The sequence below is a fragment of the Stigmatopora nigra genome, chromosome 7, assembly GCF_051989575.1.
Source record: "Stigmatopora nigra isolate UIUO_SnigA chromosome 7, RoL_Snig_1.1, whole genome shotgun sequence".
NCBI lineage: Eukaryota > Metazoa > Chordata > Actinopteri > Syngnathiformes > Syngnathidae > Stigmatopora > Stigmatopora nigra.
Genome location: NC_135514.1, coordinates 10310288 through 10337024, shown reverse-complemented (window position 1 = coordinate 10337024; position 26737 = coordinate 10310288). Strand labels below are relative to the sequence as shown.

Below are 26737 nucleotides of genomic sequence, written 5' to 3'. Positions count from 1 at the left end.
TTTCTGGTATTGTTGACATTGTGAAAGATATATTGATCCGCATGTTTCTTAAATGTAACCACGCCCAATGTATTTAATATATGTAGCTAAAACTTGGACCTGCGATTGGACTCAAATACCTGGGTATTGTAGTTTTGGCTAACTCACAAATACTTTTGTTGAACAGCCATTTGTATGCAAAAAACAATGAAGATATTTTTATAACTTGCGTTTTGCCTTGTTATTATTCATATATTACATGTATGGAATGGAAAATTAATGGATATCATATATATTACTTGTTGCAATTTTGGGAGCATAAGAGCCACCTAACTTCACGTTTACAAAGGGTTACAATAAGGTCATTTATGGATACCTACTGGTACTGTTTAATTCATTCAACAAATATTTTCAAACACTTGACTGCCATGCGATATGACACGACAACGTCATAATTCCACATCCCGTCCGTCACACCACCGCGGCCAAAATGACAGGTTCTACCTTGAGACTCTTTTTCCCACAATCCCCTGCGGCTGTTACGTCACCGTGCGTCAACACCCCAGTCCCCCACCATCATCGTTCTACAGTACAGAGGAAGAAAGGGGGAGACGGGGCGAAAAGCTGTATAAGAACGCTGTAAGTGTAGTTCTTTTTTCCATGGGAATTTTTTTTTCGCTCATAGGTCTTGACTTGTGTGACTTGGCTGGCTGTCAGTAACGTTCGTCGTTAACCCTGGCTCTAGTTCACACAAATATGAGCGGCAGCGGGCGGCCCAGGACCAGCTCATTCGCCGAGCCTCCCGGAGCCGCTGCAGCCGGCGCCGTATCGGCAGCAGCCGGCGGAAGCTCGACAGGAAAGTCGGGGGCTTCGCAATCCAGCGGAGGTAGCTCGACGAGCTTTGGCAACCTTAAACTACCCCGTAAGTGTCCTTTTTAAAATGACCGTACGCCATATCAGATCTTTAGTCACTAAAGTCACATGTAATGTGCGATATGTTAGATGGCGATGTAGACATTTTGTTTAAATAATGTCGATCAGTGTCGCTGAGCCCCATCTCAGTTAGCTGGCTGGCTAACTTGAGCTAGCCAGCCAGCTATCTAAACCCTTGTTTTTCAGCCAATAATGAACCTCTCCAGCGAGAAACGATTAACGCCAACGTGTCACATATGTTGACTGATGCTTCTTGAGACTAAAATCTTTTTCATCGTGTTATTATTGACATTTTCAATTTCGTCCTCTTAACGTCACCCAGGTGAAGACTTAGCATTAGCCTCCTTGCTAGTCATTTGTCGTTATGGAAGTACATTTACATAGTTGATTCTCATGTCCGTGCTATACAATTTGACCTATCGAGAACGAGATAATTGTGAAATGCGTACTAGATGTTCTTCACGGTATTTAACACTTAAATCTAATTGGAAAATACCTCCGATAAAATGTCCTCACACCCCATTCTTAAATGTCTGGAAAAACATCTCATTTTCTGAACACCTTCATCCTCATTATGGTCGCGTAGGGTGCTGGAGCCTATCCCATCTGATCGCAGGGCACAAGGAGACGGACAACCATGCACACACTCACACCCTTACCTAAGGGCAATTTAGTGTGTCCAATAAGCCTACCATCCATGTTCTTGGAATGTGGGAGGAAACCGGTGTACCCGGAGAAAATCCACGCAGGCCCGGGGAGAACATGTAAATAACACACAGGTGGATGTGACCTGGATTCCAACCCAAGACCCCAGAGCGTGAGGCCGACACGCTAACCACTCGCACCACCGGGCCGCCTGGAGAACATACTGTCTAAAATTCATTTTAAAAACAACTTTACGCCTCTCAAATATGAACAAAATTTCTTTTATTTACAGTTTGTATCTAATTTATAATCCCAAAACAATTCTCACTATCATTTCACACTACCCACATCACCCTCTAAATGACCTGGTTCTAAAATTAGGTGATTTTGAATAGAAATATGCAGGGAGTGAGTGAACGTTAGTGGGATTTAAGACCAGTTGGTACTTTCCTAATAAAATGTGATTAATTTATTTTTTCCTCTATCCATTGGAATATCGTAGTCTATGCAATAATAATATTGACAGTGTTTTTGCAGATAACTAATAAGTCCGAAATTTTTATTACTATATGCTGAAGCCTTTTCTGACGATATTTAATGCGTTTTTGTCCTGTTTTTACGCAGTCACGGCGAATATCCGGTTACTGCGGCTTGAAAACCAAGTATTGGAATTGTGAATATAGCATTTTTTCCCTCTTCATATTTAGCTTAACGTCTGTATTAGAACACAAAATCTATCTGTTCATCTTCAGTCCTATCTATTATTAAAGTAGGGGCTATGACACAGCTGCTCCATATTTAACAACCTTTGACTTAGTGTGAAAACGATGGTGTGGAACGTTAAAGGTGGACTACATTCCTTTGCACAGAAAGAAATTTGATATTACCCTTGTTGATCAAATATCAAGATACATAGCAATAGAAAAATTCACAAATATCCAGTGGAAAAATACACTAATCTGGTAACCCAACCACTTTTCATGGAATGTACACACACTGTTGTGTACACTATAGGAGTAGGCCCAAGTAGTCCACATCTTAACTACACAATGATTATAACTTAAACCGTGTTAATTGCCTATTATACTTGGAACTTCAAGATCACACACCCCTCGCTGCTGGCACTATTGCACTTGAGACATTTTAATCGCATACCAGTATTTGTGTAATTATTGTCTGCAGTTTTAGGGGGGGGGGATTGTTGCCATCATAAAAAAATCTATATTTACACCAGGAAATTGGGTTTAGTCTGGACCAAACAGTGCAGATGGGAATACGGTCTTAGGTATGAGTTCACCCTTTTAATGCTCACTAGATATGCTGTCATTCTGTTCACCCCTAGACTGTTCCTTGACACTAAATTAAAAATAAAATTTGACACATTATCACGTAGTTTCATTTGGATTTTGTTGCTTGGATGTTAAAAAAATGGAGTTTCTGAACTATACTAAATCCACCACCATTGCAATCTATTGTCAGATATTGGTATAATACGTAAGCAACTATTCAAATGTAATTACATTGAATAAGAGTGCATCACTCATAGAAATGCTAATGTTTATGTGGGGAAATTTACATCTGGTGCGGCACAACAAATGATAGTCGACAAATGATCCCGCTATCAACAGAGTCATCCGTTTCTAGCGTTCAGCAAGGATGACGCAGGCTGTCTTTGATACATTTATCTCTCTGGGTGTGCCAGGATGCAAGGTCTTACTCCATTTTGAGGCACGGCAGCGATCCGGAGGGGTCCTGTTGAGACGTGCAAAACGAACAAGCCCTGTGAAAATGGAGTAGCACTTGTGGGTGCGCTACTGTCCACATCATTTTAATCACAGTGCTTTGGCAAAAGCGCTTTGGGGACAAGGCTCTGTCTCGCTCTCTTTCTCTCCTTCCCCAATGTCACCGCTCCTGGCGTTGATTCATCAAATCGCTCTCGACCCCAAACGCCACACCGATAAACACGCGGACACTTTTCCAGCTTTGTCGTCGGTTACTGTTTGAGCTCACGCACGTTTTTCCATCAACCATCAGCTCGGAAGTGACACTGTTTGACTACTTTAGCACACCTTGTACTTTGCAAGAGAGTACGGCATAATCTGATCCCGGATTACGGCAAATCAACCTGTGGACCACATGTAGCGCTCGTGGCACTAGTGAAGCGGAAGGACGTCGTGGCATTTTGTTCTGGCATAGTAAAGTGCGTTAGTCAATAATAGTACTGGATTGGACCATCAATCTAAACCCTTGGTTTGTTTTTGAAGGCCAATGATTTTTTTGATGTTTAATAATTAATTTTTGGAGTTAATCGAAATGCATTGAAGGGTTAGGGTGAAGCAATAAATGTTTCTTTACTTGACAGGTGACAGTGGCAAAGTGACAACCGTTGTGGCCACACCGGGACAGGGTCCAGACCGTCCACAGGAAGTTTCGTATACAGACATCAAGGTGATAGGTAATGGCTCCTTCGGTGTGGTGTACCAGGCGCGTCTCATTGACAGCCAGGAGATGGTGGCCATCAAGAAAGTGCTCCAGGACAAACGGTTTAAGGTGAGCAAACATTCTTAAGTAAGGAAGTCATATTGCATTGAGTTTTTTTTGAGTAAAAACATTTATACAATGTGATTTGTGACCATGTTGCTTTTTATTTTGTTTCTCAGAATAGAGAACTGCAAATCATGCGCAAGTTGGACCACTGCAACATTGTAAGGCTACGTTACTTCTTCTACTCCAGTGGTGAAAAGGTTTGTGTATATACTACTCTTTGTCCTATTTTTTTTCAACACAATATTCTATATTTTACCATGCTACCAAAGGGTTAATTCATATTTGGCTGAATTAGCCAGTTTGACATCATTACCTGGCAAAACTCTTTTCCATTGGACCGCCACTCCTCTTCTGCAGCGGTAGAAGGCCAGGCGCACACTAAGGAATGTAATTGAACTGTCACTGACTCAGAGCAGTGCACCAGCCAACTGATCCCCACACTTCTACCAACTAGCCCCAATAGCGTAACTGTAACGCTGTTTTTGTGTGTGTGTATGTAGAAAGCCACAACATTGAGTGTTTGTCAAGGAAGAAGCAATTTCCCTTGACATGATGGTTTTATTATATCATTACAAAGAGAGGAAATGAGACAAAAATAAAGGAGAATGTGTAGGTATTTGAGAGGCTCTTAACTCTGTCTCCAGAGTCGTCATGCCTCACTTTTAGGCCACAGGTAAGTATGAAATAAAGGCACTTAGCGGTCGGTATAGTTAGAGCAGTGGTTCTTAACCTTTTTGGAGCCACTGAACCCCACCAGTTTCATAAGAGCATTTATCAAAATAAAATAAAATGTGATTTTTTTTTCTTTCTTTTTTTCAAATACAATTTGCTATATTACAGTATATTATATTGTATACATGTGGCTTTTTATCAAACAAGATTTGGACCATGATATTTGCTTTGTTCTCTTTGTCCCATGAAGAAAGACGAAGTCTACCTGAATTTGGTGCTGGACTTTGTCCCCGAGACGGTGTACAGGGTGGCTCGACACTTCAACAAAGCCAAGACCACCATCCCCATCATTTATGTTAAGGTAAACTTGCACTACTTGTGTTTCCGAGATGACACAAAAATACGAGTGTCAATTGAGTGGGTAGAAGGTTTGCCTACTTCAGGGGATCGAAATGGTGGATGTTTTCTTTTTTGGGCTCAGCTCGGTTTAAGGATTAAAGAAACTGTGCAGCAAGGAAGGCCACCGGGCTCCGTGTCTGCTAGGTTGTTGTATTTTTAAAGGGCATTTTTGTGTTTATTTTGCGTGTCGCACTAGTGAGAACAAGACGACTATATCATGGCCCACTTAACGCTGCTATTCAGTCTCAAGTTCCTCCAAGGCTTTAAGAGACACATCCTCTTCATTCCTCTGCCTCCCGGGTTACATTTCTGTCACAGCATGTCTTCAGCTTCTCACTCACTTTTGCCGTTCCTTTAAGAAACATTGCTCACTTTTAGTCATTTCGTCTGTCATCACATTGAGATGCATTACTTGGGTTGCAGTGATGATGATAATGACTGCTATTTGTCATGCTCAATTGCTTGCAGTCTGCCACAAAATAGTGAACTATGAATGAAAAACTATCATCTGTAAGAAAAAGTCTTTTTCATTTTCATTCTCATTGAAATGAATGAACATTCACATTTTTAGTTTTCAAATAAAACTAGCTCTAAATATTGAGTGGCTTCAAAACCCTACTGTTGCCTCGCCCATTCAAAGGATGGAGCATTGCTAAATAAAAAGCATACATCTAATTATTTGAAATTGACCATTATGGTCAGCCACACCCATTGTTAACTACGTATGTTACAGTTCAGAATTTTATATTATTACACATACAATCTTTGCGGTTTGGGTCTGACACCACCCAGCATTCCTACACTTCATGACAAAATAACAAAAAAGTCATGCCCACATATTATTCATCAGTCTTTGGGAAGAAAAGGCAGTTTTATGCGTTTAATAATTCTCTGACGAAAATCTGTTGCGCAATAATCAGAGACAGTGAGTCACAATTAACCGGACCGCCACCCACATTGGTTGACTCAAGTTCAGTGTAGGTCATACGCAAGTCAAAATGTTGCGCACAGTAATATTCCGGAAGAACTGGACTAAAAGCAGAAGTTGAAAAATCCAGTTGACTTTTTATGTATTTAACCGCACTGTCCTTGTTTTACCAGGTATACATGTACCAGCTGTTCAGGAGCCTGGCTTATATCCATTCCCAGGGTGTGTGTCATAGAGACATCAAGCCCCAAAACCTCTTGGTGGACCCAGAGACAGCCATCCTCAAGCTTTGTGACTTTGGCAGGTTAGATGCACACATTACACTTGTTGCGCATCAACATTCCTTCCATTATCACGTGTGCTGAATGGCTTGCACGGAGCACCTGAGCCTCGCTTGTTTTGCACAATTACACGGTAATCCTTCTTGCTAATGGTTTCTGCCCCCTGCTGCTGTGCCCGCAGTGCCAAGCAGTTAGTCCGCGGCGAGCCCAACGTGTCTTATATCTGCTCACGATACTACCGTGCCCCGGAACTCATCTTCGGCGCCACCGACTACACGTCCAACATCGATATCTGGTCGGCTGGTTGCGTGCTGGCCGAGCTGCTACTGGGCCAGCCCATCTTTCCGGGCGATAGCGGTGTGGACCAGTTAGTAGAGATCATCAAGGTATGATATGACAATCTTCTAATCGCTTGCTTTAGTCATAACATCAAAATATCTGCATTGGAGTTTGAGTTAGTTATTCATAATGGTAACCAGTTTTTCCCACACGGGGCCATTTCAGGTTCTCGGGACTCCGACGAGGGAGCAGATCCGAGAGATGAACCCCAATTACACAGAGTTCAAATTCCCGCAGATTAAAGCTCACCCTTGGACAAAGGTAATTTGTGCTAAATGACTCACAGGAATCGATAAGTTCATTCTGGCCCTGTTTTATCTCGCCCTACATCACAACTGGTCCCTGCAAAGTGCACACGTCTAAATAAGGGCCATATAATTAGTCATTGGACCTACACACCACTCCAATATGTACTCAGAAATATTTGCAGAAAAAAACGTTTATTTAATAAGTAATCAAAGTGGATTTATACATAAAATCTTTTAAATGTTTTTCTAAAATTTCAGGTTCAGCTAAGATTTTGTTATTTTATTACATCCCTTTACATAAAAACATTTAGTTTTTTGCACTTTGATTTTTTTTAAATAAAAAGATGCCATTCTTTTGGAGGGTCAATTGAGCGGTATTTAGTTTTTCCAAATGCATAACAGTGCTAAAAACACACAATTGGTAAAGAAAGGTTGCCTACGATGCGAAACTTAAGTTGGTTGCGAATGTCTTCTTTCCCACTCAGGTGTTTAAACCCCGGACGCCGCCAGAGGCCATCGCCCTGTGCTCTCGGCTGCTGGAATACACACCAGTCACCCGTCTGTCTCCGCTGGAGGCCTGCGCGCACGCCTTCTTCGATGAGCTGCGCCAGCCCAACACCCGCCTTCCTAGCGGACGGGAACTGCCGCTCCTCTTCAACTTCAGTCCCGTCGGTGGGTTTCTGTCGGCGTTCATGTCAGAATATTGATGGAGGGTGAAATCTGACCTGGTATTTTTCTTGTCTTCTGCTCAGAGCTGTCTATCCAGCCCCAGTTGAATTCAACACTCATTCCTCCACACGCCCGTGCACAAACGACGCCTGCTACACATGGTACGTACAATCATACACACTGACACACACAGGGTGTGGAACAATGCAATGCATTTTTTTCTTCACTGGTGTTTGGTCTTTTTTTCATCGTTTTAGCTATGGTAAATATACATAAATTCAACTTTGAAATTCCTCTTTTTTTTCCTCTCTCCAAAATCAATTTTAAATATTTAAATGGTTCGGTTTCTTCTATAAAGGGAAAGACAAAACAGACTTTGTACTAAGTATTTTAGGCATGTTTTTATTATTATTTTGATTACTTCTGGTTTTCTGTCGATGGAACATTGAAGGATTTGACTGACAAATGTGTAACGCCTTTGCGGCTCTGTAGATGGCAGCGTGTCCGACAGTCCCTCCCAGCCCGGATCAGCGCCCGGCTCCATCAGCAACAGCACCTGAGTGGCCAACACCAACGTAGACCACCCTGCCATGCTTTTTTTTCTTTTCATCTTCCCGTTTTCCTGTTCTTCCTCTCAGCACTGAGAAAGACTGCATACACATGCACACAGCCACATCATTCATTGCTGCCCCCCCTTCATACATTCTCTCTATTATTGACTTTTAATGCCCCCTCTTTATTTTTGTTTTTAAACTTTTTTTGTCATTTTAATTTCTTTAGCCCGTATTATGTGCAGCCACCATTTGGCTTTTGGAGAATGACAATCACATAAACACCCCACCCACCACCACTAAAATGGTACAACCGTTCTCTGTTCCTTTTAGAGTGTTAATTTGTACCTTTAAAAAAAAGTCCAATATTGTTTTTAAGCAAGACACCTGTGGTTAATCGTGTCGCTTTTAGATGATTGTTGATTTTAAAAGATTTATGACTAAGGAAGCACACTGCAGCATACCCCCCCCCCTCACCCTTCACTTGCCTTGTTATTTTAAATGTAGAAGCAGGGAGCAGGAGGGCTTTTATATAAATATTAGGTATCATCATCATCATCCTGACCCATTTAGTGACTTCCTCCCAAATGAGCCCTCAACTCCCTGCCGTGAACATTGCGCTTTTATTTCCCCCCCCCCCCCCCCCCTCCCGCCTCCCGCCTCCTCCACTACACGGCTAATCTGTAAATATCAAGGACCTTATTTTATTTTTATTATTCTATTGTTGTTCTTGTAATATTTTTTTTCTTCTCCCAGTAGATGGCGCGTTCATGCGACCAGACTTTTTCCCTCCGTCGCAGTCTGTAAATATGGTATTACCTTTTTTTTTTTTTTTGGTCCCTGGTTCAGGACAGCAACAACAACAACAACAAAAAAACTCCCCTTTTATTCTCTCCTATCGTTTGTCATTTTAAATCCTCACCACACCCCATTTGCTTGTGGTTGTCATCTTAATTGTTTATTTATTGTATTTACTACTTGTTTGATTTTTTTTTTGTATATTATTTCCAAAATGATGTAGTCATGGAGGAGCAGAAAACTGTCACATACAAGATACTGTACATCAACTCGGACCTCGAGTCATTTTGTGAAACGCTTCTTGTTTCCATTCAGTTTCAATGTGAACAGAATGTTACAGGTTTGTTGCTTGTGTGTATTTGTGTGTGTTTGGGGGCAGAAAGTACAGGATTGTGAGTATGCATAGCTGTGAATGAGTGTGTTAAAACTGGGGTTAAAAAAACGAAAAAAAAAATCTTCCATTTGAACCATCTCCTGTGTCCCACTGCCTCTTGTTTCCACTCCACTGTAGTACAGAATGTTATTTTAATGTATTTTCCCTTTTTTCTGTTTTGTTGTGTACCCCTCTGTTACTACAAGCCCTACTTGTTTGTGGAGAAAGCAGCAAAACAGTTGGATAGAGGAGATGATGGGGAGAATGCAAGGGGAGAGACTTTTTGTTTGTTGCTGCAAATAATTAAACTCATTAATAAAGTGATGAAACGGTTCGTAGGTCTACCCGTTTCTGTTTTAATTGCGCAGTAGTAATCGGGGTTCATATCAGCAGATTGAAATCATTGCTGTGAAAAAGCAAGTGATGTGATTAGGGGGTCTGTGTTATATAGATAGTGATCTTTGAACTAAAAACTGAAAAAAATGATTCAAAAATTACAATTATTCATTTAAAAGGGGGAAAATCAGGAAATTTAATATACATCTATACTGCATTTTAATTTGATCCTAAAACAGAAAGTCAGTGCACATAATTTACTTTCCCGGGCCACACAAAATGATGCGGCGGGCCAGATTTGGCCCCCGGACCGCCACTTTGACACAGCACATTTCCCCTTAAGTGGAGTAATCTAGCAAAAAAACTGCCACTTTTGTCATGTGACCTGATTTGTATAGCACATCATACCTACAATATAAATATCTTCATGAGAGAAAAACACAAGTACCACACGTCCCCACAAATTCTTCCCTACCGCTCAAAACTCAGCATTATTATTATTCCCTCGTTTTCAATATCCTGTATTATGAAAAGCCACCTCCAGTGGTAGCGCTTCAGCCTACAACCCAAGTACATTGATATTTAACCAGCTCCAATCTTTCACCCACTGTCTCTAGGCGATCATTTTTCATTCACATAAGACTCCTCTGTAAAGGAAGAGAATGTTTTAATGAAGTCTTGGGGTTTGCAGGAACTTTCTCTATCCTTTGTAGGCAATATTTAAAGGCATTGGCAGACTGCTTGAATTATTTTTAGCCACTTATCAGCACAAGCTATACTTTTACCCTCCAAGCCTTGGACTCTTCTTTGGCTCTTCTACTGGAACTTCAATTTAAATCATGTGGAATGTACTTATTTATTTAAAATCATACAAGTGCAGCTGCAGTTTCGTATTCAATCATATTATCTAGTGACTAGGTTAGCAATCAGGTCACCTGAATAGAATCCATGCCGTAAAATGAACCATGGGCCAAAGTGTGAAGGCAGATTTAATCATTGGAGAGATTGCACCTGAGGGGAGGTGCTGATGGAATGTAAAAAAAAAAATGGTGACGGCACTTTAGGTAGGCAGGCAGACTGATGGAATACTTTCAGAGACTGCACCTGAGGGAGGAGGAGACTAACTGAATCGACCTCCAGACAGGATGGAATTGATCACGCCATTGCACCTGAGGACAGGCGGCTTGAGATTGCTTCCAAAGCGGGTAATGCTGATGGAATCCTCCAGGAGAGCGGCTTCATTTCAGGTGGGTAAACTAGTCTTCGTACCTGTAGGGTAGTCGAAGGAATCTGCATGGGATTGAGATGGATGGAATCTTTAGATTGCTCCTTGGGGGAAGGGATGAAATCATTCAAACTAAGATGCTACCTTAGGGTTGGATAGCTCATGGAATTCTGTTTAGGGAGTTTCTGAGGGGTCTAAATCATCTGAAACATGACGGTAGATGGAATTTAGAATTGTGGAGACGTACATGGAGAGGAGAAACATGATATTCCTCCTCAGGACTGCAATTTAAGTCCATGTGAGACCACTTTTGATAACTTAAATAGTTTTTTTTTTTAATTTAATCTCCCATTATTGTTGACCAACTGGCACAATACTTGCCAGATTGATGCTTTGAGCTAGTGTCACATCAACACTTTTATTTACAGAACGGAGAGTCCATCGAATTCTGCCCTCGGATGCCCCGCCGGCCGACCGGAGGATGAACGACTCCTACCAGACTGTTGATTCAAACGCCAAATGGGTATTAAAGAGCTGGCTGGTGGCCAGATGGAGGCCATGTGATGCGGAGTGACCTCCAAAGAAAAACATTACCGTGATTAGGCCATCTTCTTTCTTCCTTTTATTTCTGCCTGTGTTCTTCTTTTGTCAACACAATGGATTAGACTTGTGCATTATGAAAAATATTGAGTTTGGCCTTTAAAAATCTACTGGTATTTGTTCATTTGAAAGTCCTTAGTCTTCGATGTAATCTATGAATGAGGAGGGGCATGCTAGGGCAAGGAATAATTTAGCACATGTGTTTAAGAGTGTGCCATGGCGGTGTAATAAATGCCCAGTGTTTGCTCTTAGAAAGAATGAAATCCACACACCAGCAGACTTCATTAAAAGCGACTATGCTTTTACAGAGGAATCTTGTCTGAATTTGAAATTAGGACCTGGAGGCAGTTTCTGTGTGTGTGTGTGTGTGTGTGTGTGTGTGTGTGTGTGTGTGTGTGTGTGTGTGTGTGTGTGTGTGTGTGTGTGTGCATGTGTGTGACAGAGGAATCAGGACCGCTTAAAAATCCATACACTCTAGATTTTTGCAAATGTGTGTTGAAGCTTTGTTGTTAGAAACCCGTGAAGGTGAAAAAATATTGTAAAAGCTCTTTTTTTGGTTTTTAGGCATATTAAAAGTTGCTTTAAAACATTAACAATAAAACGCGAAGGTCTACTTTGTATTCAGAGGCATTTTTCCCACTGTTGGAGAAAGACTTAGATTTTTTTGGAGCAAAGACGCCTCCACACTCCACTTTCAGTGTGATCTAAGATGACTCAGACAACTAACACAAAGGGAAAAATGGAAATTCAATGTACATATGTGCTTCAGGTGGCTATATATACATGTGTATATACACATGTATATATACATATTTGAGAGGCGTAACGTTGTTTTTTAAATGAATTTTTAGAGGTTATGTTCTCCCAAGCGGCTCGATGGTGCGAGTGGTTAGCACGTCAGCTTCACAGCTCTAGGGCCATGGGTTCAAATCCAGGTCATGGGCACCCGTGTGGACTTTGCATGTTTTTCCCCAGGCCTACATGGATTTTCTCCGGGCACTTAATCCCACAATTCAAAAAACATGCATGGTGTGCTGATTGGACACTCTAAATTACCCCTAGGTGCATGCCTGTCTCTTTGTGATCAACTGGCCACTGATTCAGGCTGTCCCCTGCCTCTGGTCCAGAGTCAGCTGGGATATGCTCCAGCACCCCCGGCGACCCGAATGAGGATAAAACGGTTCGTAGAATGAGATGAGATGGAAGAGGGAAGTTAGAAAAAGGGGATGGAGGGCTTTGACATAGACAGAAATTGCACATTCAAATTTAATGAACGTCAGATGACAAGAATTGAGTAAGTATAATGAATGATACTTTGTTTTAAATGTAAACGTATTGCTCTAAAAAGGATTAATGCCCCCGACCAAAGTGGTCGCCACTGAGCATGACTGTGGATCCAGCGCGCTAACATGAATTCGCGCGGGTTTCATCCTCGAATTGGCAATGTCCTCAAATACCATTGGCTAGAAGACTCGCCCGAAAGGGCCAATCAACGACGCGCTTATTCAAACCCAAAGCCCAACTCAACTATTTCCCCTTCCAGCCTCGACGTCAAAACGTCACGTCGAGCCGCGGTGAGTCACGCCACATTGATCGCCTTTTGTTTAATACATTTCGGGATATAGATGCAGTAATATTCATTGATATATTGGACTACTGTATTCTTCGGGGTGCAGACTACATCGCGTTTTGACTGCCGCCGCCATTATACCACCGAAGAAGGGTAACCCGCCCTCCGTCTTAAGTAGCATGCTCTTCTTCTTCTTCTTTTGCTCCTTCTTCTTCTCCGTTTTCTTCTTCTTCACCTTCGTATTAGAACGTCCACAGGAAAGTAATGGTGGTTCACATTGTCAGGTGGAATTATTTTATTGGCCAGTTGTGATGCCCAAACATGCAACACAAAATCGACACCGATTGGTTAGCTTTTAAGCTATCCAGCTACAACCGTTAGCCATTTTGTTAGGTGAAGGTACACAATCCGCTTGGGTTGCAAAATGTGCTTGGGACTGTTGAGGACATCAACACGATACTTGGATCGCTCATTTTCTCTGATGTCTTTCTTTATAGCTGGTATATTTTGATCTATTTTAATAGGCAACATAAAAATCCCTGTGCTAAAGATGTTTTAGCTGTTATAGCCAAACGTAATCAGAAACAATGATCGAAACACGACAGTAATAACACATCCATTACAATATTATTAAATATAAAGCTCTTAAAATCACGATGACCGGTACATCAGTAAAATGTAATAAAACAAAATAAATAAAACATCCACCTTGAAATCTCACTGGTGTATAAAACTAAGCAAACACAAATGATATTTTATAAACTACTTTCAGAGGTGGACAGTGATGGGAGACTAATCTTTAATGTCTTTCAACATGAGAGAGACACGTTTGTTCTGTTATATAACTTGTACATGTAATCGTTAATAATCATTTTCGTCTGTGATGTTGTTACTTGTTACACTACATAGGCCTTTTTTAAACTGGCACTCTGGCGACCGCATTAGGGCGCTCACGAACGAATGCACACTTTTAAACAGGCATTTTATAGGCAAGCATGTCGGCCCCTCGACCAATCAGATAGCGAGGATAACAGAATGTACGGTCAATCTCAGCCGCCCCCCACGAGCACATTTTTGCACCCGGAGCGGCTTGTGTACCCACAACGGCCGTTTTGTCCAGTGGGCTCGTCCACATTGTTGTTGGATGGTTTCTATTATTTTAGCTGTCAGTTGATGTCAATCTTATTTCCTTAGCGCCTTTGATCCTTCCTGCACTTTTGATATGCAACACTGTTTTTTTATTTTGTTTTTAACTTCAGATAAAATAATCCATGATGACAGTCTTGTGGTCATTGCGTATAGAGAGAGATATATAGAGAGACATGCACGTTATAAAGTCATGGTATTGGACTTCAAAGGCCCCCTATGATGTGAGAGACTACCAACAGTTGGAAAATGTTTCCTTCTTATATTTGAGCCATGAAGCACAACTATTATCAAATTAATATAGCATTTCTCCACTGTGTCTGTTAATAACTAATAAAAGAAGACAAATTATGTTAAAACCCTTAGAGATCAATTCACATCTAATCTGTAAAATCATTTTTCCCGTCAAATTATTTTCTCTTTTCACAAAGGCGGCCATCAAAGTAGTTTTTACATGTAAAAACGACATTTTAGCAGCCACTTAGGAGAGGTGAGTCCTTGTAGGTTTAGCCTGGAGATGATGTCGTGAACAATACAAAGCACTTGTGGAATCCGGGAATGAGGTATGCAAATCCCACAAAGCCAAGCCAGGGAGCGTAGCGAGCCCATTATGTTGTTACAACGGTGAAATCTAAGTTCAGGCCAGAGATGACACTGAACAACACTAAAAGTAAAAGAAAATATAGCAGTAGGTGGGGAGTAACAGGTGTTAGGTCAAGGAAGTGACCTCAAATGAAGCACTCGGATGTCAGCGACCCCCCTAGCACTCTGGTCTTCCATCAGGAGAGGGCAATGTTTGGACTATTTAATGCTGAAACAAGCACATTCCTAACACGCACAATAAGACATGTAATTGCTTTTATATTGAAAGCAAATCTAGTTTGGTTGCAGCACATAAATCTTTCATGGCCGCATTACCGATGCTTTACTCGTCTTCCCCCGCAGGGTGCCATGGAGATGCAGTCGGTGTACATGTGCTTCCCCTGCTACAAGGAGTTTAACAGCCTTGAAGAAGTGCTCAAGCACCAGATGACGTGCACCACTGAGGAGGACCAAGTGGATCCATCCCGCATCGCACCTGTTATTGTTCCGATGATCCAGGCCCAGGTAAATGGTTAGCTTGAGTGGGTAAATTGAATTAAAAAAAAATCATATAGAAAGAACGGGGCGGATGTGCCCGCCTCACAGTTTTGAGATCGAAAGTTTTATCCCAGGGTCCAGACATCTTTTAGACCAGGAGTCGGGAACCTTTTTGGATGGAAATAGCCATAAACAATTCATATTTTTTAAATTTTAATCCTTGAGAGCCATGCTCCGAATTTAAAAGTCAACATACATGAAAATGTGAACCTTTTTTAGTCACTTCACCACTTTTAAAGTACAAAAGTCTCTGAATTATTTTAACATGAGAAAATCCATGCAAAAGAGTGTAATGAAGAAAAAAAAGATTATTATATGGCGCTGAGGTAGTGTCAATTCCACAATATCAACGTAACACTTCTATTCCTGCACTTACTCATCAGCAGTTTCCATAGTTTACCTCAAAGGTTAGTGGAGAGCCATATACACCCATCAGAAGAGCCATATGTGGCTCCCGAGCCATAGGTACGGTACGTTTGATATGAAAGATGAATTGAAATAAAAAATATTATTAATAGTATTTAGAAAGTATGGAGAAATTTCAAAGGAAAACAAAAAGTGCCTGATAAAAATTGTTTGGGTTTGCATTTAAATGCTCAACTATTTATTATAAAATGAGCTGCCCAACTACAAGGTTTGGCTGCTTAAGAGCTGTATTGGGTCTTTTTCTTTTATTCCCAAAAGCTTTACAAAAAATAAAGAATAAAAAAAAAACGGAGAAACACTGACATAAGGTGCCCAGTGCGCTCTGTTGATTAATAATAAAAGGCTTTTAATCGTAGCGCTTACCCACAGCTCAGCACTAAACACAATTCTTGTTAGCCACAATTTGTAGGCTGTACAACGTTCGGTTTTTTTTGTGTTCGTGCTCAAAATTGATTAACTCAGCGGGACATTTAGGGATGAACACTTTTCTCACCAAGAGCCAAATTATGTCTGTTTATATAGGAAATGAGGTGTTTACAGAAAAGTCAATTATTTACCTCAATTGACTCATTGTACTATAGAGTCCAACAGTTTGTTCAATCTTATCATAAAAATGGTTTTTCCGTAATAAAACCTTTTTTTTGTGCACTGTCAGAAATCAACCAGATTGTGTTGAATATTCTTCCCTGGCAGTAATACAAAAATAAAGTAGAATCCATCTTCCAAAGCCAACTTTAGTTGGTTAAAAATCCCTGTCAAGTTAGATAAGAATAAAGATGATGACAAATAGGTCTGACTTTGCGGCCACAAAGACAAAATCAATCCTTCAGAAAAAGTTCAGAAAATCTTAATGGCATTTGCCTGACTGTGACAGTACAGCTTGAGCTCCTGTCTGGATGGGAGAAAAAAAACGGTTTCATATTGGCGAGATAGCAATCGATGTGGCGAAGGGCTTCGGAACAGGCCGCCACGGCCAGTAATGAGGTCACCGAGCAGACTGACGCCTGAGATGCTCCCCTTCACACGGGCTATCAGTCCAGGCCATTTGAATCACTCCAAGTAATGAACTCTCCTCCATTTTTGGCTCTTTTTGGATTACACAGAAAGAAAGCTGTGCTAATTGATGACTGGACTATGTATCGACTGGTGGGAACAACTGTCCTATTGCTGTTGTCTTTTCTGTGATGATTCGTCAACTACTCACCCTGCGAGATAAAACCGTTAAGTTTCTAAAGCGTTGATATAACAATGCAGACCCACTCCATTAGCTGTAATTTGTTTGTTTATTAAGTGATGTTGGCACATAACAATGGCAGTTAGTGTCTTCAATGGCTAAAGCACGTTTATATTAATGCACGTAAACATTGAAATCCCCGGGAGAGAGATAGAGCTAATGGTTCCAAGTTCCATTGCATGTGCAGAACAACCACATGGGTTTATGATACTAATAAAAAATATTTGTATTTTTTTTTTACATATAATGTGAAAGATTCCCAAGTGATCTCATATGTTACTGAACATAAAGTTCTATCCATGTGTCCTCAGTCACAGTTAACTCAAGAAACCGAAGGCTCTCAAATCCAAGTGGAATTGGCGCAATTGCCCGAACAAGCTGTTGATGATGGCGAGCAGAAGACTGAAGTCGTGCTGCAGGAGGCTGAACTCACTGAAGATCAACTGCTGGACCAACCTCGAATCCTTTACCAATGTGGGGACTGTGAGGAACTTTTCAAGTCCCTGGACATGTGGCAACATCACCGTAAAGAAGGCACCTGTCTGAAGACCGTCATAGTAGGCGCGGGTGACATTGAGGAACAGTCGAATCTGCAACCCGAAGAGCCTGAGCCAGTAAGTCAGGCTGACTTAAATTACGACAAGCCCACTGAAGCCGAAGAATCGGGGGCCGCAGAAGAACCTCAGCAAGTCGGCGAGACTTCTTCAGGCTACGCTTCCGATCAGAATGCTCCTGAGGTCGTCAAATTGTCATCTTCGCCAGAAGAGTCATCTGCTAGGCGGAGAAGTGCGATAAAGAAGCCCAAGCCCGATCCTGTGCTGCTTTGCGTAGACTGCGGCTCTTGCTTTGGCCTCGTCTCTGAACTGGTGGCCCACCGTAAGACTCACGGCTTTGAAGAAGCTCTGCACCACTGCACAGTGTGTGGCGAAAGCTTCCTCAACACCACGCTCTTCCTCTACCACCGCAAGCAACACCGGCAAAAAGGCGAAGGAAGCGCCACCTTGGGTAGCGGATCGTCTGAGAAAACGCGCTCAATGAGTAACGCGGTGGGCGACCAAGAACCGGACGTGACTCCAGAGGCCTCCCCGACGCAGCAAACCGAGCTTTTCTTGTGCATTCAATGTGGCGCCAACTTCGGCGATGCCGCCTCGCTGAGCAAGCATCGCCAGATGAAACACCAACTGGACAAACCGCTCCACAGTTGCTCCTACTGTTCTGAGACATTCATGAACACTACCCAGTACCTATATCATCGAAGGCAACACCGTGTTCTGGAGTGTGGACCAATAGATGAAGGGGAGACTACTGATGAGATAGCGTCTACTACTGTTGAAGAAGCCCCGAGCTCAAAGTGTCCGGTATCTTCGCCTGGTGCCACAAGTGAGTCAGAACCACCAGTCGCAAAGAAGAGCAGGATGACTTTCAGGGTCATCAGCAAAGGTAAAGTCAGCTATGCACTTTTTGTTTTATTTCACTTCTTCCAGACATGCACTGAAGTTGGGTAATACTGTGATTGTATTTCTTTCTTCAGGAAGCAAAGACTCAGCCACAAAAGAAGACACAGAGGTTGCAACGCCAGTGGACACCACAAACCTCCCCCCTCCCGCTAAACTTCTACAAGATTGGTCGCGCACTGCTTTGCCTCATGTGTGCCCCTACTGTGGCAAAACTTTCACCCGACGAGTTTTCCTGCGCACTCACGTTTATAGCCATACAGGAGAAAAGCTCTTTAACTGCAAGGTGGGCATTTCGTTTTTGGTTCTGCAGGATTGTTTGTATATGCAAGTGGTATGATGTTTTGTCATTCCTGCGCAGGTGTGTTCAAAGTCCTTCACAAACTCGCAGAACCTGCTTCGTCATACCATGACTCACAGCGGGAACAGGCCCTTCTGCTGCAATGTTTGTGGCAAAGACTTCACACAGGCTGCTACTCTCAAGAGGCATCAGCTCATTCATACTTCGAACCAGCCTCGCCGCAAGCGTGGACGCAGACCGGTACCCTCCTCTGCCATTTGAGTCTTAAGCAGAATGCAAACCCTTTGGAGTTTTTCCATATTTTAACTTATTAGTTGTCATTGTCGGTGAAAGACTTCCAATCCAAGAGATTAATATGGTGGCTGGGAAGTGTCAGGCATTTTGAAAATTCTAAATGCTTTGAAAAAGAAAAAAATACGACAATGCCACAACACAAACGTGAAATGACCAACACAGAAAAAGCAGACTTGCGATTAAGATCGAAGCAGACGTAAAACGGTACTTAAACTTAAGTAGATTTGGCTTTGTGCTCAGAAGTAGTCATTCAGAGGAGATTTCTGTATGGCATTAGCTAGAAACATTCTCATCTGGTAGGTATCTTTTATAAATATGACGTTAGCCGCTATTGTGAGCCAGTCACATATTAGCTGTAAGCCTTACAATGGACACTTAACTGGCTAATGTCACATAGCAATCTGGTTAACCACTTCTGCAAAACCTAAGGCAGAGTTAGTTGCAGAGCTACCAAAAAATGTAAGTCTTGTTCATTTTACATTTATGTTGCAGCTATTCGTGTTCAAGTTTTTTTCTTTTGCAAAGCATTTAGAATGTGGCCTCCGATTATTGGCAATGACTTAATGAGAACAAACCGACACTGACACTGTGCCAGGGATTCATGCCCTGTAAGACCTGTAATGCATAATCTTTCTTACTAGGTACTTGTCACATGGAGTATGGAGAATTACTATTGCGTTGAAGGCTGAACGAAGACCTTGCCGTCTAATAGATTTTTCTTTTCTATTGACCTTGAGTGCAGATCTGTACTACATACACCGACGCTGGAGATGGTCTGTTCTCGTGCCCCCTATGTCCTTCACACTTTCATACAGAGGAACAGCTCAACCATCACAAGCAAGTTGTTTCTTTTTTGTTTGAATTTATTTTTATAGAAATGCTTAAATTGGTGTACAGTTGGCTGAAACAACATGCCTAGTAGAAGTCTTTTATCCTCAGACAACATTTCAGCCTTGGCAACACAGTTGAATGCATATAATTAACACACTATGGGAATTAGAAAAACTCTAATTCTGCAAAAGCGAGCTACATCATACGACCTTTAAGCTTTCCGAACACTGCGTGCTCTCATATCCTGTCTGCCCTTGAGTTTCTGTCACTTGATTGACAGACAGGGCAAATGAATTAAGAGGACATGGGATAGGACAAAGAATGAATTGACACCGTTTTTTTTTGGAGGAGTGAATATTTGGTTAAATGTCACCTCTGTCGCTGTTATAGGATATTGTGTTAATGTTGGAGTTGAATAATTACTAGACAACTGACAATATTTTTATAGTGGAGTTTGATTCTTGCAGGGGTGGGCAAACTTTTCGGGCCCGGGGGCCACATTGACTTTAAAAATTGGACAAATGGGTGAGCACAAGATACGATACATATAAAAAAGTGCATCTGTTAACAGTACATCTGAAACATAAACAGGAAAAAAAGGACTAAAGTATTAACATACTCATCACTCATCATTAAAGTAAAAAGTATAAAGTACAAAATAAAGTAAATGTGAATGTATTAAGAAATATTAAAATGTCATTTAAAAAAAGATAGAGAGGCTGTAAAACACGAAAAACAAATAAGAGTGGACAGAGCTACTGCCAATGGCTTCCACGTGACGACGCCATCTTGGAAAAAAAATACAATATTTGGACAACGTTGGCGGGCCGGATTTAAAGCCCTAGTGGGCCGGTTGTGGTCCGCGGGCCGTAGTTTGCCCATGTTTGGATTAGTGCAAGCAATCTAATGTCAATTCATGAACAGCAGAGGAGTAGGAGTTTAAATTTAGTGTCCATAAGAAAGATAAGAAAAGTACTTGAGTGCCAACTAGACCGGCCTTCAGACATTAAAAGTATGTGTGGGTTAGTGTCACTAATTGAATGCTGAGGAGATGCAAAGAGAGTCAGTTTAAGTGGATTATAACATTTTCATTTAACACCAAAGCCACTTGCTGTCAATTATGATCTATTTTTCCATATCTTTTAGAAATTTGAAATGTCTGAAGTTTTACTTCATTTCATCCCTTTTTTAAAATTTTTTATTCATCAGACTTCTCCACACCAGCAACCCGTTCCACTGCCCGGATTGTGGAGAGGCATTCAGCCGCAGAAAGGACCTCGACCTGCACTCCCTCACCCATCAAGGTCAGTGCCCCCATGCAGGAACTATTCACCCGCGCACTTTATACTGTCAGTGGGAGCAATGTGCTGGAGCGGGAAAAAGCAGAATCTCTTACTAGTATTGCCTTCCCAGTCCTTGCTTTTATGTTTCCGTTTAACACAAAAATAGGAAAGATGAGCGCCTAATGAAAAATCTGTTACGCCATAAAGGAAGCCAATCAATTATGATGCTCTTATTAGTACAACTCCCAGTGAATTACTATTGACTCGGCGATAAATGGCGCCGGCCCTCCCTGTCAAGCCCACCGGGCCGACCTAACCTGATTATTCCCAAGCATACATCGGCCTTATACAAGCATTGTTGCGCCAATGCATTAGGTCGATGACTTTATATTGATCCTCATCTCACGTGGAATGGAATGGGATAGGTAGAAGTAAATGAATTGGGTCAATGTGCCGACACTTTGTCTTAATCACAGGCCGAGCGGGGTAGGTGGGTGGTGGGCTCATTATTTAAAGCTCGACAAGTCGGCATGAGGGAGCGGTCAGAGCTATGGCGGTCCTCGGCAAGAGATGATTGACGAGATTGATCTATCGATCACCTCGGGGCCACTGGGCGATATTGTCCTTATTAAAGGTTTAATTGGTCGGTTCCTGATGGGAAGGAGGGGCCGGCCGGGTAGGCGATGGGACCGACCGACCGGGGTAGAAAGGACAGATGGTTAGCAGATTGCGAGGTGTTGGCGCGACGACCCCTAGACGTGCTGATTGAACCATCAGTGTCAGCAGTTCCTCACCAACCCCCTTCTTTCTCGAGCAGATTTTCATCCTAAAGGGGAGGGCTATTGACTTTGCCCAAATAAAGCCAGGACAACTACCGATTTATTGATTAGCTGATCAATAGACACACTCACTTATTGACAGAATATTTATCCAACTAGGAAGTGTCATTGTTCAATGGTCAGAAGGCCAATGACATGATTCTGCAGCACAAAAGGATATGCTCATTTGCTTCATTTTGGAGGACAATAACATGGACTTAATCCCACATTTTGATAAATTCCATAAACATGTCATGGAATTAATGAGAATAAATTAAAAGGGCTAAATTAGAATTCACCAAAAAGATGCTTCTAGTAATTTATATTATGTTATGTCAATGTTCCCTCAAATTTTTTATGTAAAACATGCTGTAAAACACGGAAAAGATAAGAGTGGACAGAGCTACTGCCACTGGCTGCCCCGTAAACGGCGCCATCATGGGGAAAGGAGTAAAAAAAAAGACAAAAGTTTGGATTTTATTTACTGCGCGCCATATGATTGCTGCTGCGCAGAGAAGACGAGAATAGTGCGCAATTGCGCACACGTAGCTTAGAGGGAACATTGATCCCTACTCGTAAAACACAATTTAGAGTCTTAAACCTAGAACATGTGGACGTGTGTTAAGGGGATGCAGAACACTACACTGATTGTCATTAATTGCCTTTAAACATTTTTTGATATTTATATATATATTTTTTACTGTTTCAGACAAGGAGCCCGTCGTGTGTCTCCACTGCTCCGCCCAGTTTATTAACGAGACCGTTCTGGAAATTCACCAGCAGCGCTGTACAGGTATTGATGAGGACAAGAATACTGGACGGGGGCGCGGACAAGGCAGAGGCCGATCCACTGGACAGGTGAGCACAACATAAAACAGACCCGACCTTTTGTGACATTACAGTATGCTAAACTTTGACAAATTTAAAAAAAGTTTCGATCGATCACTCTAAAACGGGTGATTATTAATCAAACGTAGGTATCAATTTCCCAAACAAAAGAGAATATGTTGAAATTGGACAAAATTTGGCCATTTGTCATCCCCCCAGATCGAGTGTGACTTATGTGGCCATCGCTGCATGACCCAAGAGGGCCTTGACCTCCACCGATTGTCGCACACCGGTCAGACGCCGCTCAAGTGCCCGGTTAGGCCTTGCCGCCGGCGTTTCATCTCCAACAAGGCCCTGGAGGAGCACGTGCTGGCCCACTGTCAGGGCAAGATGGGCAAGCCTAAGAACCGAGTCCGTTTCGAGTGTCAGGTCTGCCTCAAAGGATTTGCTTACAACTCCACCTACCAAGTTCACATGAGGACTCACACTGACGAAAGACCCTTTGAGGTAAGAAAGAAAATCATTAAAAATGACTTTTGTGTTAAAAAGGCCTTAAGTCATTTTAATATGTGAATCAGATCTTTTTAAACACTGTCAGGGCACTTATTGACTGCCTTTGATTGTGCTGCATGTCCAATCAATTTTGAGGAGGGACATCTGTTCATCTCCCTTTGACGTCTGTCGCAATCAATGGCATGCAATATACTATTAAACCGTATTAATAGTACTAATATATTAAACCGAAAAAATTCTACCTGAGAGTTTTTCTTAGACCAAAAACTAGTATTTTTCTGTTTTCCTTCAGTTTAATCTAATTAATGCAGTTTTTTTAAATCAAAATTGTAATGTATAAATGTACTCAATTATACACAAGTACTACTACACTTTTGCTTTGTCTTCTAAGTGGTGAACATTTTTCCACTTTGCTCTGGTCCATTGCTTCAATCATACAAATATAATGGATTAATAATGTTAAAAAAATGTAATTTTTTTTTTAAAGCCCAAAAGTAGTGACTTGCTCTTTAAAGGATTAAAGGTCTTTAGAGTCAACTTTTAAATAGCTGTTGCCAGGCCGCCAGTCATTTACCATATTCTTGCAAATGTACAATTATAAAAACATTCCCAAATCATCCCCCCCCCTTCCCCTGCATTGGGAAGACTTGTTGTTTAGGACCTACATTCATAATTCAAATCCAGTGTTCACGGCCACACGCTGCTCCCCCGCTGTGGCCATCTCGCCATTTCTGGACGTGGGCCATTTGTGCCGCGTGTGTCCTGCGGGTGTTTCCCCCCTTGCTGTACTTTGATAAATGACCGCGCTGAATTAGGGGCTGTCAGCTCTCCTCTTTGCCTGTTTCTATTCTAGGAATCGCAACCTCCCGTTTCAATCCCCCCCCCCGACAACCCTTCATTTTTGCCGTGCCGGTGACATCAACTCTATCCACAAAACCTCCCTGCGTGCCGTTGTGGAAATTGATTTAATGCTGGCAGCGACGCAGCGTCTTTCAGGCCGCGCTTGGAGATTGATGTTTGATCAGAGAAGCGACACACACAGGCCACTGCAGGGCTGAATATTAATTTAGGTCTATAGCAGTGGTCCTTAGCCTTGTTGGAGATACCCAACCATACCAGATTCATAAGCGCATTCACCGAACACCAGCAGTTTTATTTGCGCATTAACCGAACCCTTCTTTAGTCTAAAATAAAATGTGATTTTTTTTTTCCAAATTCAAAATATATACATGTAAAACTGATTGTCCAAGCTATGTCACGTGATCATCTGTAGCCAATGAGGGTCAAGCAGGGCATGTTATCGAGTCAATGTGTCTTCTTAACCCAGGTTAAGAACTACTGGTCTATAGTTTATACAATGGTATATAAATAGAGAGAGAAATGTATTGTATATTTTAAGATGACTGAAAGACAACGTGCGTTAGCTGAAGGTTTAGCCTGCCGAGTTGGAGAAGAAATACAGAATCCACAAAAGTGACAGAGTGGTTGTGGTGTAGTCATTAAACAGTATGAAAAATCACCAAATACAGACAAAACAGTAACTTGGGTTGTGCTCAATTCCACTGTGTAGTTAGGCCCTTCAAAACTCATAAAATGTGTTATAAAACATGGTTAACCCTTCATACTTGCACTACTGGCACTACATTTCATTTGGGTGATGCTGGCAGTGAATCAAAAATATTTGAGGAATGGTTTATAGTGACCAGTAGAAAAACATCAGGAAGACTTGACTGTGTTTAATTGAATATTCCTCATCATCTAATGATGTTACACATGGAAAAGCCCATTAATATGTCTTGAATGACTCTCTTTTGCATTTTCCTCTTATCCCCAGTGCGCCACCTGCGGCAAACGCTTCCGCCAACTTCCCCACCTGCAAGACCACGAGCGCATCCACAGCGGCGTGCGACCATTCTGCTGCTGGATCTGCGGCAAGAGCTTCAGCGTAGCCGCCCGTCTCACCGAGCACGCCCGCACCCACAGCGGCGAGAAACCATACCCTTGTCCCAATTGCCCCGCCGCCTTCCGCTCCCGCTCCAACCTGGACAAGCACATCCGCCAACACGGCGACCAGGCCGCTCAGGCCGCCGAGGAATTCGCCAGCGCCAACGAGGCGGCGCAAGTCCAGAAGGTGCTGGAGGGCGCTCAGGCGCTCTCGGCACTGGCGACCACCACCACCCAAGTGGAGGTGGAAGAAAACGGAATGCAGACCATCTATGTGCTTCAGGCTGGCGAGGGAGGAGGCGAGGCGGTTATGATCCCCGCCGAGGAGCTGAGCGGTATGGACGGGACGTCGCAGGTGGTTATCTTACCCTCGTCCATGCTGGGGACGCAGGGTATCACCATTCCCACCATCACCATGGACGGTAATGAGATCACCATGTTGGACGCCACGCATTCCCCACAGCATTCTATCGAGTTCATTGTGGAGGAGACCATATGAGATTTGGATTGCGTGAAGACCTCAAAATATTTAGGTAATAATCTTTTTTTTTTTGTTTTTTCTTGTGTGCTCACTGGGTGAAATTTCACAATTTTGATGTTTTCTGTCCTGCAACTGCATTTCTCATAATATGTTACGGATGGAAATTCAGGCTGAACTTTAAATGCACTATTTTTTTTTTTGGACCTGATCTGAACTGGTTTAACATATTCAATGTTTCTAATGTGCATGGCTTTTGATATTAACTTGACGGTAATAGACAGAAGATTCATTTGAACAGGGAGAGGTTGGCAGGGAATGGTCGCTGCCAACCGCGCCAGTCCAAATTGGATTGGACACCTGTTACCTGCGCAAAAAAAAGCCAAAAATGAAGGTTATAGTGCATTTTTTGTCTGAGCCTGGATTTTTGTCCTCATGCTCAATATCAATCTCACTAGATTTTGCTTTCGATAGGTTATACATAGAGTTGTACCTTTTTAACTTTACCTTATTATGCCTTAAAATGCATCTAAATCAGTCCTCTAGATATCTGTTTCTTTTTCCATTTTCTCTTTTCTTTCACTTTCTCTACATGAAAATGTTTACCCATTTAAAAAAACATTTTTTTTCATTACTTAGTTTGGAAAGGAAATTTAGAACAAGCTATTGATTCTTTTTTTTGGTAATTTATTTATTTAAAGGGACATATACCCCCATCATTTCCACCAACATTTTCAAATTACTAAAAAAGTACTTATCTTAAAAATTTCAGGCAGCCTAAAATTTGGGCTTTTAAAAACCTCATTATCTGATAATGATTTGTATAACCTAATGCCCCTTGTCATTACCATTAAAAAAACTGCATATGCTAACGTGTTACACACGCTAATAATTGCTAATAATTCTCAGGAATATGTGAGGAAATTGTGTGGATTTTGACCTTTTGGTTTGAAT

The 26737-nt window shown here is 41.9% G+C and overlaps 2 protein-coding genes across 3 annotated transcripts; both read left to right on the top strand.

Annotated features, from left to right (window-relative positions):
- Window positions 1-452: 452 nt before the first annotated feature.
- On the top strand, window positions 453-9648 carry gsk3ab (glycogen synthase kinase 3 alpha b). Its single transcript, XM_077721259.1, has 11 exons — window positions 453-618; window positions 725-901; window positions 3920-4107; window positions 4218-4301; window positions 5027-5137; window positions 6277-6407; window positions 6566-6770; window positions 6889-6984; window positions 7457-7643; window positions 7724-7801; window positions 8133-9648. Exons 2-11 carry the CDS (start codon window positions 736-738, stop codon window positions 8198-8200), a joined length of 1314 nt encoding a protein of 437 aa, XP_077577385.1. The 5' UTR covers window positions 453-618; window positions 725-735; the 3' UTR covers window positions 8201-9648.
- Window positions 9649-13003: 3355 nt separating this feature from the next.
- Window positions 13004-26180, top strand: znf574 (zinc finger protein 574). Of its 2 annotated transcripts, none has more exons than XM_077721531.1 (10): window positions 13004-13097; window positions 15185-15346; window positions 17351-18479; window positions 18571-18779; window positions 18855-19034; window positions 19831-19925; window positions 21129-21223; window positions 22730-22878; window positions 23068-23355; window positions 25196-26180. In XM_077721531.1, exons 2-10 carry the CDS (start codon window positions 15191-15193, stop codon window positions 25802-25804), a joined length of 2910 nt encoding a protein of 969 aa, XP_077577657.1. In that variant the 5' UTR covers window positions 13004-13097; window positions 15185-15190; the 3' UTR covers window positions 25805-26180. The 2 variants fall into 2 exon arrangements, with proteins under 2 accessions (XP_077577657.1, XP_077577658.1); XM_077721532.1 differs by lacking the exon at window positions 13004-13097 and adding an exon at window positions 13106-13246.
- Window positions 26181-26737: the final 557 nt, after the last annotated feature.

Excerpts from the sequence above, each read along its gene's own strand:
- gsk3ab (XM_077721259.1), top strand. The coding sequence starts at position 736 with ATGAGCGGCAGCGGGCGGCCCAGGACCAGCTCATTCGCCGAGCCTCCC. Across the intron at positions 4,108-4,217 it reads TCCAGGACAAACGGTTTAAG|AATAGAGAACTGCAAATCAT; the intron begins GTGAGCAAACAT and ends TTTGTTTCTCAG. Across the intron at positions 7,802-8,132 it reads AACGACGCCTGCTACACATG|ATGGCAGCGTGTCCGACAGT; the intron begins GTACGTACAATC and ends GCGGCTCTGTAG.
- znf574 (XM_077721531.1), top strand. The coding sequence starts at position 15,191 with ATGGAGATGCAGTCGGTGTACATGTGCTTCCCCTGCTACAAGGAGTTT. Across the intron at positions 18,480-18,570 it reads TTTCAGGGTCATCAGCAAAG|GAAGCAAAGACTCAGCCACA; the intron begins GTAAAGTCAGCT and ends TTCTTTCTTCAG. Across the intron at positions 18,780-18,854 it reads AAAAGCTCTTTAACTGCAAG|GTGTGTTCAAAGTCCTTCAC; the intron begins GTGGGCATTTCG and ends ATTCCTGCGCAG.